The sequence below is a fragment of the Coenobita brevimanus genome, chromosome 26, assembly GCF_032717465.1.
Source record: "Coenobita brevimanus isolate Jiangsu-jjx chromosome 26, ASM3271746v2, whole genome shotgun sequence".
NCBI classification, from domain to species: Eukaryota; Metazoa; Arthropoda; class Malacostraca; order Decapoda; family Coenobitidae; genus Coenobita; species Coenobita brevimanus.
Genome location: NC_136979.1, coordinates 15,288,756 through 15,303,025, shown reverse-complemented (window position 1 = coordinate 15,303,025; position 14,270 = coordinate 15,288,756). Strand labels below are relative to the sequence as shown.

At 42.4% G+C, this 14,270-nt stretch overlaps 1 protein-coding gene across 1 annotated transcript in view; it reads right to left on the bottom strand.

Annotated features, from left to right (window-relative positions):
* Positions 1 to 8,671, bottom strand: part of LOC145393978 (uncharacterized) — a 136,142-nt gene extending 127,471 nt beyond the window's left edge. The window contains exons 1-2 of the mRNA XM_080267953.1: positions 8,599 to 8,671; positions 4,301 to 4,417 (exon numbers count right to left, since the gene is read on the bottom strand). Coding sequence (XP_080124079.1) covers positions 4,301 to 4,417; positions 8,599 to 8,671 — 190 coding nt within the window. The remainder of the gene's footprint in view (positions 1 to 4,300; positions 4,418 to 8,598) is intronic.
* Positions 8,672 to 14,270: the final 5,599 nt, after the last annotated feature.

Here is a 14,270-nt window from a genome sequence, read left to right as displayed (position 1 = left end):
CCCTCCATCTCATCCACGGCCTCCCCCACCCGCTTCCCCCCGCCACCACACTCACATACACTCTCTTCGTCAGTCTTTCACCCTCCATCCTCTCCACATGGCCAAACCACCTCAGTGTGTTCCTCATAACGCTCCCTATCACATCCAATCAACACCACAACGTTCCTTTATATCCTCATTCGTCAGCCTATCTCTCCATGTGACTCCACAGGCTCCTCTTAAATAACTCATTTCCACTGCTCTCACTCTTGACTTGTGTCCTTCCAACAACGTCCAAGCTTCACTTCCGTACATTAGAGTTGGTATCACAATACTGTCATGTAGTAACTTTTTCACTTCCATGCTCACTTCCCTGTTTCTTATCACTGCTTTCAAGGAACCAGGAACCTTTCTTCCCTGCTGTACCCTTTCAAGCACTTCACCCTCCAAACCTCCATCCTTACTCATCACACTACCCAAGTACTTAAACGTACTCACATTTTCCAATTCCTCACTATCCAACCTCGCTGTACATTCACTGACTTCACCTCTCTCAAAGACCATCACTTTACTCTTCCCTACATTCACCTTCAGATTCCGTTTCTTACACACTCTCCCAAACTCATCCACCAAGCCTTGCAGCTCCCCTTCGTCTTCACTCAACAACACAGTATCATCTGCAAACAACAGTACAGGGAGTTTCCAAACACTATCCTCTCTCACCAGGGCCACTCCAACATCCACTACCCTACCTTGTACCTCTTTCATTATATACCCCATCCATGTACAGATTGAACAACCATGGAGACATGACACATCCCTGTTTCAACCCAACTTTCAAAGAGAAAAATTCACTTAGTTCACCATCCACACGCACTGCAGCCTTCGCACCATCGTACATACTCTTCACAGCATTCAACAACTTCCCAACTACTCCATATATTCTTAACACTTTCCACCATCCTTGTCTATCCACCCTGTCATATGCTTTCTCCAAATCCATGAAATCCGCATACAACTTCTTTCCCTTCTCTAGAAACTTTTCCACTAAAGATCTAAGAATGAATATCTGATCTACACAACCTCTTCCCTTCCTAAAGCCTCCCTGTTCTTCTCCAACTAATTCTTCTGTTCTTTCTTTAACTCTGTCAATAAGTATCCTACCATACACTTTTCCTATTATACCAAGAAGACAAATGCCCCTATGATTACCACACACTTCTTTTTCCCCTTTTCCTTTGTACAAGGGAATAATTATACCTGACTTCCAATCCTCCGGGACTCTACCTTCCTCCCAGGCTAATCTGCACATCTTCCACATACATTCTACTACTATCTCTCCCCCATGCTTCAACATTTCACCACACACTCCATCAATTCCTGGGGCTTTCCCAGATTTAACTTTCTTCATTGCTTCCACAACTTCTATCCTACTGATTTCTTCCTGTCTTCTCACCTCCCTCCTTCTCCCAGCCACTCCCCAGCCACTTATACTCGCATTACTTCCATCCTCTACGTTCAACAATTCCTTAAAGTGTTCTCTCCATCTGCTCACTTTTTCTCCCTTCTCCACTAGTAATCTACCATTTTTATCTTTCATTCCCCTGCTAACTTCACTTCCACCCTGTCTTACTCTTTTCACCTCTTTCCAGAACATTTTCTTACAGTCCCTCCACTTTACACTCAAATTCCTTCCAAATTCCTCATCCACTCTCTTCTTACTCTCTCTTACTAATCTTTTCACCTCTCTCTTTCTTTCTACATATAACTCTCTCTTCCGCCTCTCAACTTCTTCCACGCCCCTATTTTTCATCCATTCATTGTATGCTTTCTTCTTTTGTGCCACAGCCTGTTTCACCTCTTCAGTCCACCATGCTGTTCCTTGCACCCCCTCCGTCTTCTCTTCCTTCCACACACCACATCACATGCTGCACATATTTCTTCTGTAAATATGCTACACACACCTTCCACGTCTCCCATCTGCTCCAATTCATATTTGCCCAATCGTTCCTCCACTTCTCTCTTATACTCTGCCTTTTTCTCATCCTCTTGTAACCTTTCCACTCTCCTTGCAACTACTCCTTCCTCTCGTCTTTCCCTTCTTCTATTTCTCCATTCTAATTGGACCTTGATTCTGGCCACCACCAAGTAGTGGTCAGAAAGTCCACTCCCCCAGCCTCTATAAACTCTTGCATCCATTACACATCTTCGCATCCTTTCATCCACACACACATAATCAATCATTGCCTTCCTTTCATTCAGTTCACCACCCACCCTTCTCATCACTCGCCATGTATACCTGTGGATCATTTCATGCCTGAAGAGGGTATTGGCTACCACCAACCCCCTCCCAGCACAAATGTCCACTAACGCACTCCCATTCTCATCTATCTCAGCAGGCACACCCTACTCACCAACTGTTCCAATCACCTTCACATTCCCAACTTTACCATTCATATCACCAATCAAAAACACTCTCATTCCTTCCAAACTTTTCCATGCACACTTCTACATTTGTCCAGAACTCTTCTCTCACTCTTCTAGCACGATCTTGCGTTGGCGCATACACACACACACTCGCCCACATTTGTATTCCAACTTTCAACTTTACCCACACAATCCTTGACCCAACTGATCCATACTGTCTTATGCTCTTCTTCCATCTTTTACTCACAACTATACATACTCCTTCCTTCGCCCTCTCATTCTCACCTACTCCTGCACATATACCCCATCCATACTCCCATTCTCTCACACTTTCTCCTCTCCATTTTGTTTCAGTTATTCCACATACATCCACTTTCGCACCCTCAAGCACCTGGACAATCTCTCTCTCTTTCACCTCATCATTCGCTCCCCTTACATTCCAAGTACCCATTACCAAGTCCTTTGTCCGGTCCTGAGTCGTCATCGTTTGGTCAGTCCTTGTCCGAGGCTTATTGTTTGTTTTTTCATTTAGTTGTTTTCCGGGGAGGGGCACTAAATAAATATATATATATATATATATATATATATATATATATATATATATATATATATATATATATATATATATATATATATATATATATATATATATATATATCATTGGCTCCCAGATCTCGTGGGCGAGGGATTGTGCTGGCAGGGCACTAAGCGTACCTTTCTCCGCCTATTGGCTCATAGTCATGAAGCTCATAGGTTCCTACGGGGTGGTTCCCTACTTTATTAACTTTTGAAAATTCCCAGTTCCGTCCTATATTGAGGACACGGCTGAAATGGGATGTATGTGTGTGTGTGTGTGTGTGTGTGTGTGTGTGTGTGTGTGTGTGTGTGAGAGAGAGAGAGAGAGAGAGAGAGAGAGAGAGGAAAACATGCAATGACGGACTTTTACTCATCTAACTCCCGTTTGTCATCTTCCAAAATTATTCTTTAATTCTTACATTTGCTGAAGAATCACAGACGAAGATAACTGAGCCACTCTTCTTCCTTCTGGAGCCTAGTATAGCCCAGCTATGATAAGGATTTAGGGGGGGGGGGGAGCTGAAAAATGGAAGAGCAGCTGAGGCTGATGAGGTTTAAGCAGAGATGATTAAGTGTAGTGGAGAGAGCGGAATGAAATGCTTGTTGGAGATATGTAAGAAGGCATGGATGAATAAATCTGTGCCAGCAGAGTGGAAAAAGGCTGTGATTCTATCCCTGTACAAAAATAAAGGTAAGCGAAGTGAGTGCAATAATTACTGTATCAAGGCATAAGAGTATTGAGTGTGGTAGGGGAGGTATATGGAAGAATTATTATAAAGTAAGAGAGAAATCAGAAGTCCTGGCGAGTGATGAACAGGGTGGCTTAAGGAGTGGCAGAGGATGTGTGGATCAAATATTTGTAGTGAGACAGATAGTGGATGAGAAGGACTATAAGGTGTTTATGGCATTCATGGATCTGGAAAAAAACATACTTCAAAGTAGACAGAGAAGGACTGTGACTCACCAGGCAAGAGTGACTCACCAGGCAGGAGAGTGACTCGCCGGAGAGGAGAGTGACTTGCCAGGCAGTAGAGTGACTCACCAGGCAGTAGAATGACGCACCAGGCAGTAGTGACTCACCAGGCAGTAGAGTGATTCACTAGGCGGTAGGGTGACTCACCACGCAGTAGAGTGATTCACCAGGCAGGAGATTGACTCACCAGGCAGGAGTGACTCACCGGGCAGGAGAGTGACTCACCAGGCAGGAGAGTGACTCACCAGGCAGGAGAGTGACTCACCAGGCAGGAGAGTGACTCACCGGGCAGGAGAGTGACTCACCAGGCAGGAGAGTGACTCACCAGGGAGGAGAGTGACTCACCAGGCAGGAGAGTGAGGGTGTGTTTGGCCGCCTGAAGGTTGATATCAGTGACCACCACTTGGGCGCCCTCCCTGGCCAGCACCTGACAGCATGCACGCCCAATGCCGCTCCCGCCGCCTGAAGTGACAGGCAGTAATCAGTTCACAGTAAACTTTACTCTTTAAATATCTAGCATTATATCTAGTGAGTGCTCTGCTATCTCAGTGAACAATTTTCTCAGTCAGTACCCGGTGCTCTCTCTCTCTCTCTCTCTCTCTCTCTCTCTCTCTCTCTCTCTCTCTTATAATCTGTCAGTCAGTGTTCAGTGCCCTCCGCTTGCTGCACAGTACCGTCATTCAGTACTCAGTGCTTCTTGAGAAGTATAGTTTTCCTTTTGATACTACAATTTAATGTACATTGGTGAATAGTAATATCACTCTGCCTTTTTAGTAGAACAATTATCAAACTCTCACGCAGTATTCTGAGAAGATTCTTGATGATAAAGTGAATCGATATTTATTTCTGTAATTGTCTCAGCATCCATATATCACTGCAGTGTATACAAGCTCCATGAGACCACCTGATACCGCAGAACCAGACACTCAAGAGCACATTTTCATCCATTCATTCCTGTTTTTCATTCCTCTTCTTGCTACCTTCATACAAACTCATTCAAATTAGGAGAAACATTATGTATCAAGGGATTAATCAGTGCTGTATTAAACCTTTCCAATTCTCTAAGCTGACTGATATTGCCTGGTGGTAGCAAATATAATATTAACAGTATTACATCGGACTGAAAGGATTACTGATAATACAGAACCGGTGAGCACTTCTCCAATCTGATGATAACAGGGAAACTAACAGTATGACAGTGTGGTCTTGAGAAATCTTACTGACCAGCATAATTTTACACAACTACACACTGCTTGGTTACCAAAGACTTAGGCTGCCGTACAGTCAACAAAGGCGGTGTCGTCTCGCCAAACTGTTCATCTGCCCTGAGATTTAACGCCTTATTATATGTGACGTGGCAGGTTTCCTAGCATATTTTCCATAACGATTTATTTTTGCTTAATGACCACTTTCTTTGTCTCGTATGTTAATTATAACGTTTTAGTATCGCCACATCTGATATGGGTAACAAGGAAGAAGATACCAGGATAAAATGTGCAGAATGTATTACTAAGGAAGATGTCTTATGAATTCTTCCTAGTCACATGGAATATGACCTATATATGCCAGTCAAGTAAGTGGTGATGAAGAGTTATCACCACGCAATAAGTGTTATCCTGGACTAGACAGTGTTTTGCCGCCATCACTGTGACTGCCTGTTGCATCTCAAGTATTTGTTCAGCGCCCAGTAACCATCATTGCATTACACTGGCCTCATCAAAGTTTTCATAAGAAAATCTAACCGGCACTACAAATGGTTACCAGATTCTAAAGAAGAATATACCATCCGTAGGTGCCATACAGGACCTATTTAGTTATGGCGGAAAAACCTGGGTTGTTCAGTAATAGTTAGGTTGTTCAGACAACATTTAGCTTTACCCGAGATCAAAAGAGTAGATACGGTATACCCACCAGTAGCTCTGCTGACTTCATTGGGTGTATGGACGCCAACTAGCGGCTGCCTTTGGATGAGGAGTATTGGAAACTATGTACAAGATATTCCCAAGGAATTTAATATCATTGCCTCAGTGTGTGTGTGTGTGTGTGTGTGTGTGTGTGTGTGTGTGTGTGTGTGTGTGTGTGTGTGTGTGTGTCCCTCCACCAACCCACTTGTTGACACGTAGGGAGCACATATGGTTTGGTTATATGGTTACCACCCAGCGTTGTAAATGGTTTCTTGGCTTTCAGGAAACCATTTGGCTTGTCACTCAATGTAAAGCCACCTGTAAAGGAAAGAAAAGCAATAAGAAGTGACAGGAAAGATGGGAGAAATAGGAAGAGAGGAGGGCAGGCACAGAAAAAGAATGATAAAGGCTAAGGAAGGAGTAGGCAGCACTACATCAAGTGAGTGGATGATGGTGTACACATCACAAATGACTGCGAGGGCGAAAATGGTGTTGGCTACGTTTTCTGTGTGTTTGTTGGTCGGCTATCTTGCCACCTGCATCGCTTGTTGGAAACTCCTAAAGTCCTGGTGACAGCTGCCCACCATTCCTAACTGGGCCCCGAGATGTGAGAAGTCACAGCGCTTACGTGCTTTCATAAATAGCTCTTGGGATTCCTCCTGGGTTTAGGGACACTCATAAGGATTTTTGAGTCATCCTAAGGACTTTAGAGCTTTAATAAATACCGGGCCAAAGGTCTAATAACTGAAGATATAAACTGGTACATCTTTTGCTGGTAATTTCATCCTAAAAATATCTGAAACTTTTACAATAAATAATAACAGCTATAAGAAAACTGAGAAGACAATCAGCACATTGTTTGAATATTCATCACCTTCAATCACCCTAAGCTATATTAAATCCTCTGGCGGTAGCTAGAATAAAATATCAAACGGGCATCATCATTAGCCCCTTCAGTCCGAGTAAGGAATTGATGCTTTGTCTATCACACAGTTGTACTCAGCTTAAGAGAGTTATCGCTTCGGAGAGTGTGCTGTGTCATTCCTTCAGTGTTCGGGCGCTCTCCCAGGTGGAATGAAATCGTGTGGCAACAGCAAGAATACACTACAAACAACTTGTCCTGCAGTGGCGGCTAAGAGACTTGCTGTGTTATCATCTGTACACGACTGACCTGGGCTCGTATTCTCGTCGGCTAATGGAGATTCCTAACACCTCTGAAGCTTCCTAACACCTCTTCCTTTTGCGACTTATTTTTGAATATGGATAGTTAATATCTATTTGTACATTATTTATGGATAGTGTGGCGATATTGGAAATATTTATATAAGACAGAGGAGGACAGTAATGTGTAAAAAACAAAATAAATCGCTTAGGAGGAGGTGTCAGGGAGGTGCCTCAACCAACGAGAATACGGGCCCCCGAGTCGTCTGCCGCAGGGTACGCCACTCAGTCGCCAAGCGGCGGTAGTAAGCCATCATGGTAACTGGCAAGTTGGTTAGGGAAATGTGCTTGTGTTGTTGCAGGATCTCTAACAGTGTTGACAATTTAGCGTTATTAATCTACATCTTGAGATATTAACGAAATCTAGCTGTATCATAAGACATCTGTACAAATTTTTGCGACATTGCAGAGATTTTATGGTCTTGTCTTACAATATTCTGGTTTTATTTATTTATTTATTTATTTTTGTATTTTGTGTCATACTAGCTGTTTGTGAGTGCATGTTTAGTGGTATATGTAGCTCAGGACTTAGCATCACCACTCTCTGCCCCATCTTCCTTACCATTTTGTTGTTCGTGTTACACTTTAACGTACTTTTTACCCATTTTTTTCATTTTATTTTTGATATTTCTAAATGAATTTCATAGACGAGGTCTTTCGCACTATATCGATTAAATAAAACCTTCAGGAATTCCTTCGTGTCAAAACTTCTTTCCTAAATGAAATAAATTATCTAGAGTTACCAAGAACACATGTACTGGTACATCATCCTAGTGAAGGGATTAATATTATGTTGTATGTTATCTGTCTCTTATATGTAAAATATTGGCATTGCTTGCAAAAATAAATGTGTAAATGAAAATTTTTCTTCATTGTCATTAACCTTTCAATCCACTGGCGTTTTTTGTACACTGTTCTTGCAGCTGATGGACGATTTTATCCGTTGAAGGGGAGACTTGTACTGAAGAACTTACCATAAATTTCGCACCATTTTCTGCGTACGGCGATTGTTAAATGAAAATTTATTACTGAAAACTATTATAGTTTGAACCAGAGGAATTACCCAGTGCACACCGGTAACGTGTTTTTCCCTGATATTCTCGCTCCTTCAGACCTTCCTGCGTAGTTTAGGAAAGTTATCGAAATGGTGGAGTGAGATGCAACCTTCATTATCCATCAATATAGGGACGCTCTCCCAAATTATCAATAATTATCTTGAGGCAGCAGCAGTATTAAAAGTAGTCCTCGTAACCCCTGGTTCACCTGTAACTTAAATCTGGCTGACTGAAGGCTGAAATTATCCTTCTCAGACATTTCACCTTCCTACTTTCGGGGGAAAGGGATGTAGCTGAGGGACGTTGTATAACTAGGCAGTTTAGGTGACCGGTTACATCGGTGCCACCACATGAAGGCATCCCTCTCCAGTACCCTGGAAAAGTAGCAAACACAAATTAACAAACACTTCTTTCAACAGATGAAGTCAAGCTGCTGTATATGATAAAGTGCATACAATGTTACCTGTGACGAGAGCGATTCTGCCTGCGAGGGTGCATGGCGGTGTGGTGGTGGTGGTGTCTGCTGACGCTGCCATTACCACTGTTCACACTCACGCTATCCTACCGCACTGACAGCCTTACACTGGCACAAGGCCAGTCTCTCTTTCTGTATGTGTGTGTGTGTGTGTGTGTGTGTGTGTGTGTGTGTTTTCGTTAGCGCTTATGCATGCTTGCACTTGTCTGTGTGTGAGTGCATAAAGAGGAGGGTGCAGCATGAACTTTGGATTAGTGGTGTGATCTAGCACCATAATGTGTGTGTGTGTGTGTGTGTGTGTGTGTGTGTGTGTGAGTGAGTGAGAGAGAGAGAGAGAGAGGGAGAGAGAAAGGGGGGGGGGAGGTGGATAAAATGTTGACCTCTGTGGAAATATGGCTGTGAATACTGTACAAAACTCCGTCGTAAACATTGTCCAATAATGCGAAGTAATGGGAGGTAAAGTACAGTCACTCATGAAAGAAGTGGCACCTCGCTAGCCAACCCCTCCGCGTTTCGTGTGGTAACACTGGAATCTTTACGACTCCAAGTGATTCGAGTTGGGCTTTGAGATACCGTGCCTGAATCAACCCCGATTTGAATTTGTTTCACTTCCTGATGAACTACTGTCACTATGCCGTGTGCGAAAATGCTCTTCATAATATTGCTTTGTAAGTTAAATCATCGCATCTTAGTGTATGCGGCAAATCCTTTGACCTCAGTAGATAATCTAACGTTGCACACTTTCATAATGCAGCATCTATTATTCACATTAAAACATGAGTGGATGCACAAAAACAATTACGATGTCGTATCTGCCAGTGATTTCCAGCCATTCCCCACACAGTTCAAAGCATTCCGTTGCAGTGATTTATATAACTTTCATCCCGTAGCCTAACCTTTGACGTTACGTACAAATATTTATTGTCACGTTACCGACTTGAATTGACAGGGAGGCTTTCTCGGCGTATTACATGCACCACAGTCTAAGAATCTTTTCATCATAATGGATGGTAGTACAATATAATAGAAAAGTCTGACAAGGTAACCTTCCATTACCAGTGAGTAGAAATATTTTGAAAAAAAAAAAAAAAAAAAGTGAAGTAATTTTTCGTTATACAGTAAGTCGTACCACATGTTCTACGATTCAACTGGTAGATGAGAAGTTATAGGCACCACGCATTTTAATGACGACAGAAGTGTCAGTGCTTGTGGTTTTTGATACAATAATAACTATACAGAGAACAGGTCATGGGCTCAATACCCAAAGACCACCACATACAAAGTCAGTGGTTGCCCTAACCGACATCCAGTATCATATGTTTGACATAAACGTTCCACAAAATAACAGTGTCCCCTTCATCATGATTATGTGATAATACTTATCTGACTACCACCAGGCAATCTTATATAAATTGCGAATGACCTCAAGATAGCAAGAGTTTATTCAGTACTGTTATTGAACACACCAATAATAAGTCTACCATTAAAATCGTACTAATAATGAGCAAACAAAATAATTAGGCGTCATCGTACTTGAGGGTGTGAAGTCTTAATACATGTGCAGAGAACATGTGGGTCCAACCTCCACTAACCAGTCGATGGTGTTTCAGCTGTAGAAAGCAACGAAAACTGAGCAGCAGTGGAAAGCATCATACTACTGCAAAGAAACTTATGCGTGGATATTGTGTGGGAGGGAACGGGGAGGCCTATGTCTGGGTGTCGGAGGTGGGATGAATGGATATGAAGGGGGTGGCTGGTTAGAGCTGGATGTAACACTGAAAAATGGTGGCATGATTATTTATGGATTTGCAAATATGAACTGTTGATAACTCATTGTCAAACCCTCCACAATTTATCACCAAATCCCATTTTTCATCGAAAAAAAAATCCATGAAAGCATTTTTTTTTTTTTTTTAATAACAGAATGGAGGAAGGGAAAACAAATGGGTAAAAAAAAAATAATCCATACACCAGAGTACTGGTGTCCTCTGTTCATAAAATATCTGTAACAATTAGACTTGAACAGTTGTGGGTTGAAATTTGGAGGAAAACAACTCTGGGGAAGCGAGTTCCAGAGAGATGCAGTTCGGGGAATGAAAGAATTCTGACAGGCAGAAGTTCTGCAATATGGTTGAGTGACATTCCAGTCATGAGCGCTACCAGATGCCCGTGTAGCACGAGGGAAGGCATAGAGAGGTGGCACCATGGACGCAAATCCGTCTGAGCATATGCCAAAAAAATATCTGTAAAATAATGCAAGGGGGGCAACATTCCTTCTTACTTCCAGGGGAGGTAGTTTATATGTAATGGCAGGGTTGTTAATGATTCTAACAGCTTTATTCTGAATTTTGTCTAGTTGTCTTAATGCAACCTCTCCACAACCATTCCACAAGGGTGAGCAATATTCAAGCTGAGAGCGCACATGACTTTTATAAATTATAGCTAACTGCTCATCGGCGAAGGAGTTACGGACTCTGTACAATAATCCAAGTTTCTTTGAGGCGGTTTTAGCAAGTGATCTGACATGAGAGGTCCAGCTGAGGGCACTGTTAAGTGAGACACCAAGAATTTCAATACTTTTGGAGATGGGAATATTAGTAGCACTGAAGGTAATGTACGAATCTGGCAATATCTGTCTATTAGTAAACTGTATATATTTAGTTTTACTAGCATTAAAAGAGACAAGGTTGTTTTGTCCCCATTCACTGATTGTAGATAGATCTTGATTTATGGAGATGGCTGTACTGAGTTGAGAGGTAGAGATATTAGACTTTGTAAATGGATGTCTGAGTGTGAATGAACTATGTAGTGTTGAGTCATCTGCATATGAGTGAATGGAATTGTGAGTGACAGATAAGAGATCATTAATATGAACCAGAAATAGGGTTGGCGCCAGAACTGATCCCTGTGGCACGCCGGCGTTAATTGAGTGGAAATTCGAATATACATCATCTACTTTTACTCTTATTTTCCTGTCACTAAGATAAGAAGAAATCAAAGGAACAAAAGACGTTAGTCCATAGCAAGGGAGTTTGAACAGCAGGGAACGGTGCCATACTCTGTCGAAAGCTTTAGAGATATCAAGAGCTACTGCATGAGTTTCTCCAAAGAGATCGATAGATTGATGGATGGTATGAGTTAAGAGACTGAGTATGTCAATGGTGGATCTTTCGTGGCGAAAACCGTATTGTCTATCACTAATTAAGTTGTTGGATTCAAGATGTTTAACAATATGCTTATTAATTTATGTAAGATACTTAATACATAAATTTTAGTGTCATTGTTCATTTATTATAAACGCTCATTGGTCTGCCGAAAATACGGAGGCCTACGCCCCCCATGCCCCTCCCTACCCAGAATCCGTGCCTGGTGTGTGTGTGTGTGTGTGTGTGTGTGTGTGTGTGTGTGCGCGTGCATGTGTGTGCATGTATGTGTACAAGGGTGTGTGCATGCATAAACGCGCACTCACGGGCAACCTACTGTGCCTACTGCCACCAAAAGTAGTACATGGGGCAAACTAAATCAGCACATGAGTATATCCTCTGTCCTTTTAAGCTTAAGTCTTCTGAAATTCGTATGTGCATTACTACGGTAACCCATGAACTTGTATGTGACAGAGATGTCACCAGTCACTATCACTTTCCCTCATCTATGCATATGTGGCAGAGATATGGCCAGATTAGCACGTGATTTTGCCCAGACATGTCCCTTCACCCATTGCCACTGACGTAGATATCCCAGTAGTGAATGGGTGAAATACAAGTTGAAAAGATAATGTCAAGAACAATAATTCTTTTGTGTTATCAATTTTGCCGCCTGTAAGGGTATAACCCTATCTTCGCTGTGTTGCTTAGCGTTCAGTTTCTCTGCTTCTGGGCAGATAACGCTTGTTGTTTTTCCCAGAAATTGTGCAGACCCTTTTGTCCCTGACCATAAGTGGGTGTGACTTATAGTGTGGGAGGAGCATTTTTTTTTTTTTATGCTAGGAAGAAGGAACCAAAGGCCACGAGTCCGGAATAACTGTTCCTTCCAAGAGAAAAACAAAATACGAGAGAAAGCCAAATTCAAGATCCGATCATTTCGAGATGCCTGGACACACTGCATGTGAAAGACTGGAGATTATAGGAAATAGGAAAAACAGACAAACGAAGACAGTTCCAGACTTGACCTGTTGCATAAATGAAGGACAGGGAGTAACAGTTAACTCTTGCATTAGAGAGTTGGACAGAAAAGGGATGAGAGTTTGCTGCTAGGCGGGTGCTACGCGCCCAAATTAGAGGTGGAGGGATACATGCAGACAGTTCAGAGGAGCAATGACCATTGAAGTAGCGATAGAAAAGAGATAAAGATGCAACAGTGCAGCAAAGAGACAGACGTTGGAGGGAGTCAGTAAGAGGAGGAGAGTCAATGAGACAAAAAGCCTTTGACTCCACCCTATTGAGAAGAGCTGTATGTGGGGAACCTCCCCACACATGAGAGTTGTACTCCACACAGGGGCGGATAAAACCCGTGTATAGAGTCAACAATTGTGCAGGGGTAAGGAAGGAACGGAGTCGGCTTAGCACACCTAATCTCTTGGAAGCAGATTTTACAAGAGATGTACAGTAATATGGTCTTTCCAAGATAAGTCCCGAGTAAATGAAACCCCAAGCATGTTCAAGGATGATGCAGGATTAAGGTGAATATTATTAAACATTAGTGAGTACTCCTGTGGAAGATTTTGTCGGGTTGATAGGTGTAAGAACTGAGTCTTTGATGCATTAAAAACAACAAGATAATTTTTATCCCAGTCAGAGATACAAGCCAAGTCAGACATTATGTGTGCCATAGCCTCATCCCTTGTTTGATGAAGTAACTGCTGTGATGGGCGTTGCGGGAACCGAATGGAAAGGTGAAGGGTGGAGTCATCAGCATATGAGTGGATAGGGTTAGAGGTACAGCTTAAAAGGTCATTGATGAATAAAAGGAAGAGAGTTGGTAATAGGACAGAGCCCTGAGGAACACCACTGTTGATAGATCTAGCAGAAGAACGATGGCCGTCTACAACAGCAGCTATAGAACGACCAGAAAGGAAGCTAGAGATGAAGGCACAGATAGAAGAATAGAAATCGTAAGAGGGCAGTTTGGAATTTAAAGATTTATGCCAGACTCGATCGAAAACCTTTGAGATGTCAAGTGCAATGACAAAGCTTTCGCCAAAGTCCCGAAAGGAGGATGACCATGAGCCTGAAAGGTAGGTGTGAAGATCACCAGTGGAGCATCCCTGACGGAACCCATACTGACGATCAGGAAGAAGGTTGTGATGGGAAAGATACTTTAAAATTTTGCTATTAGGAATTAACTCGAAAACTTTTGAGATAAAGGATGTTAAAGCACTGAACGATAGTAAGAGGGTTGAGAATGGTCACCCTTCTTTGGGACCGGCTGAATGAGAGCAAACTTCCAGCAAGAAGGAAAGGTACAAGTTGATAGACAAAGGCGAAAGAGTTTACCTAGGCAGGGTGTAAGCACAGAAGCACAGATCTTGAGAACAACAGGAGGGACTCCATCAGGCCCATATGCCTTGTTAGTACTGAGGCCTGTGAATGCAGAAAATACATCAGCTGAAGAAATTTTAATGTCAGGCATGAGGAAGTCAGAGGGGGGAAGTGATGGAGAAA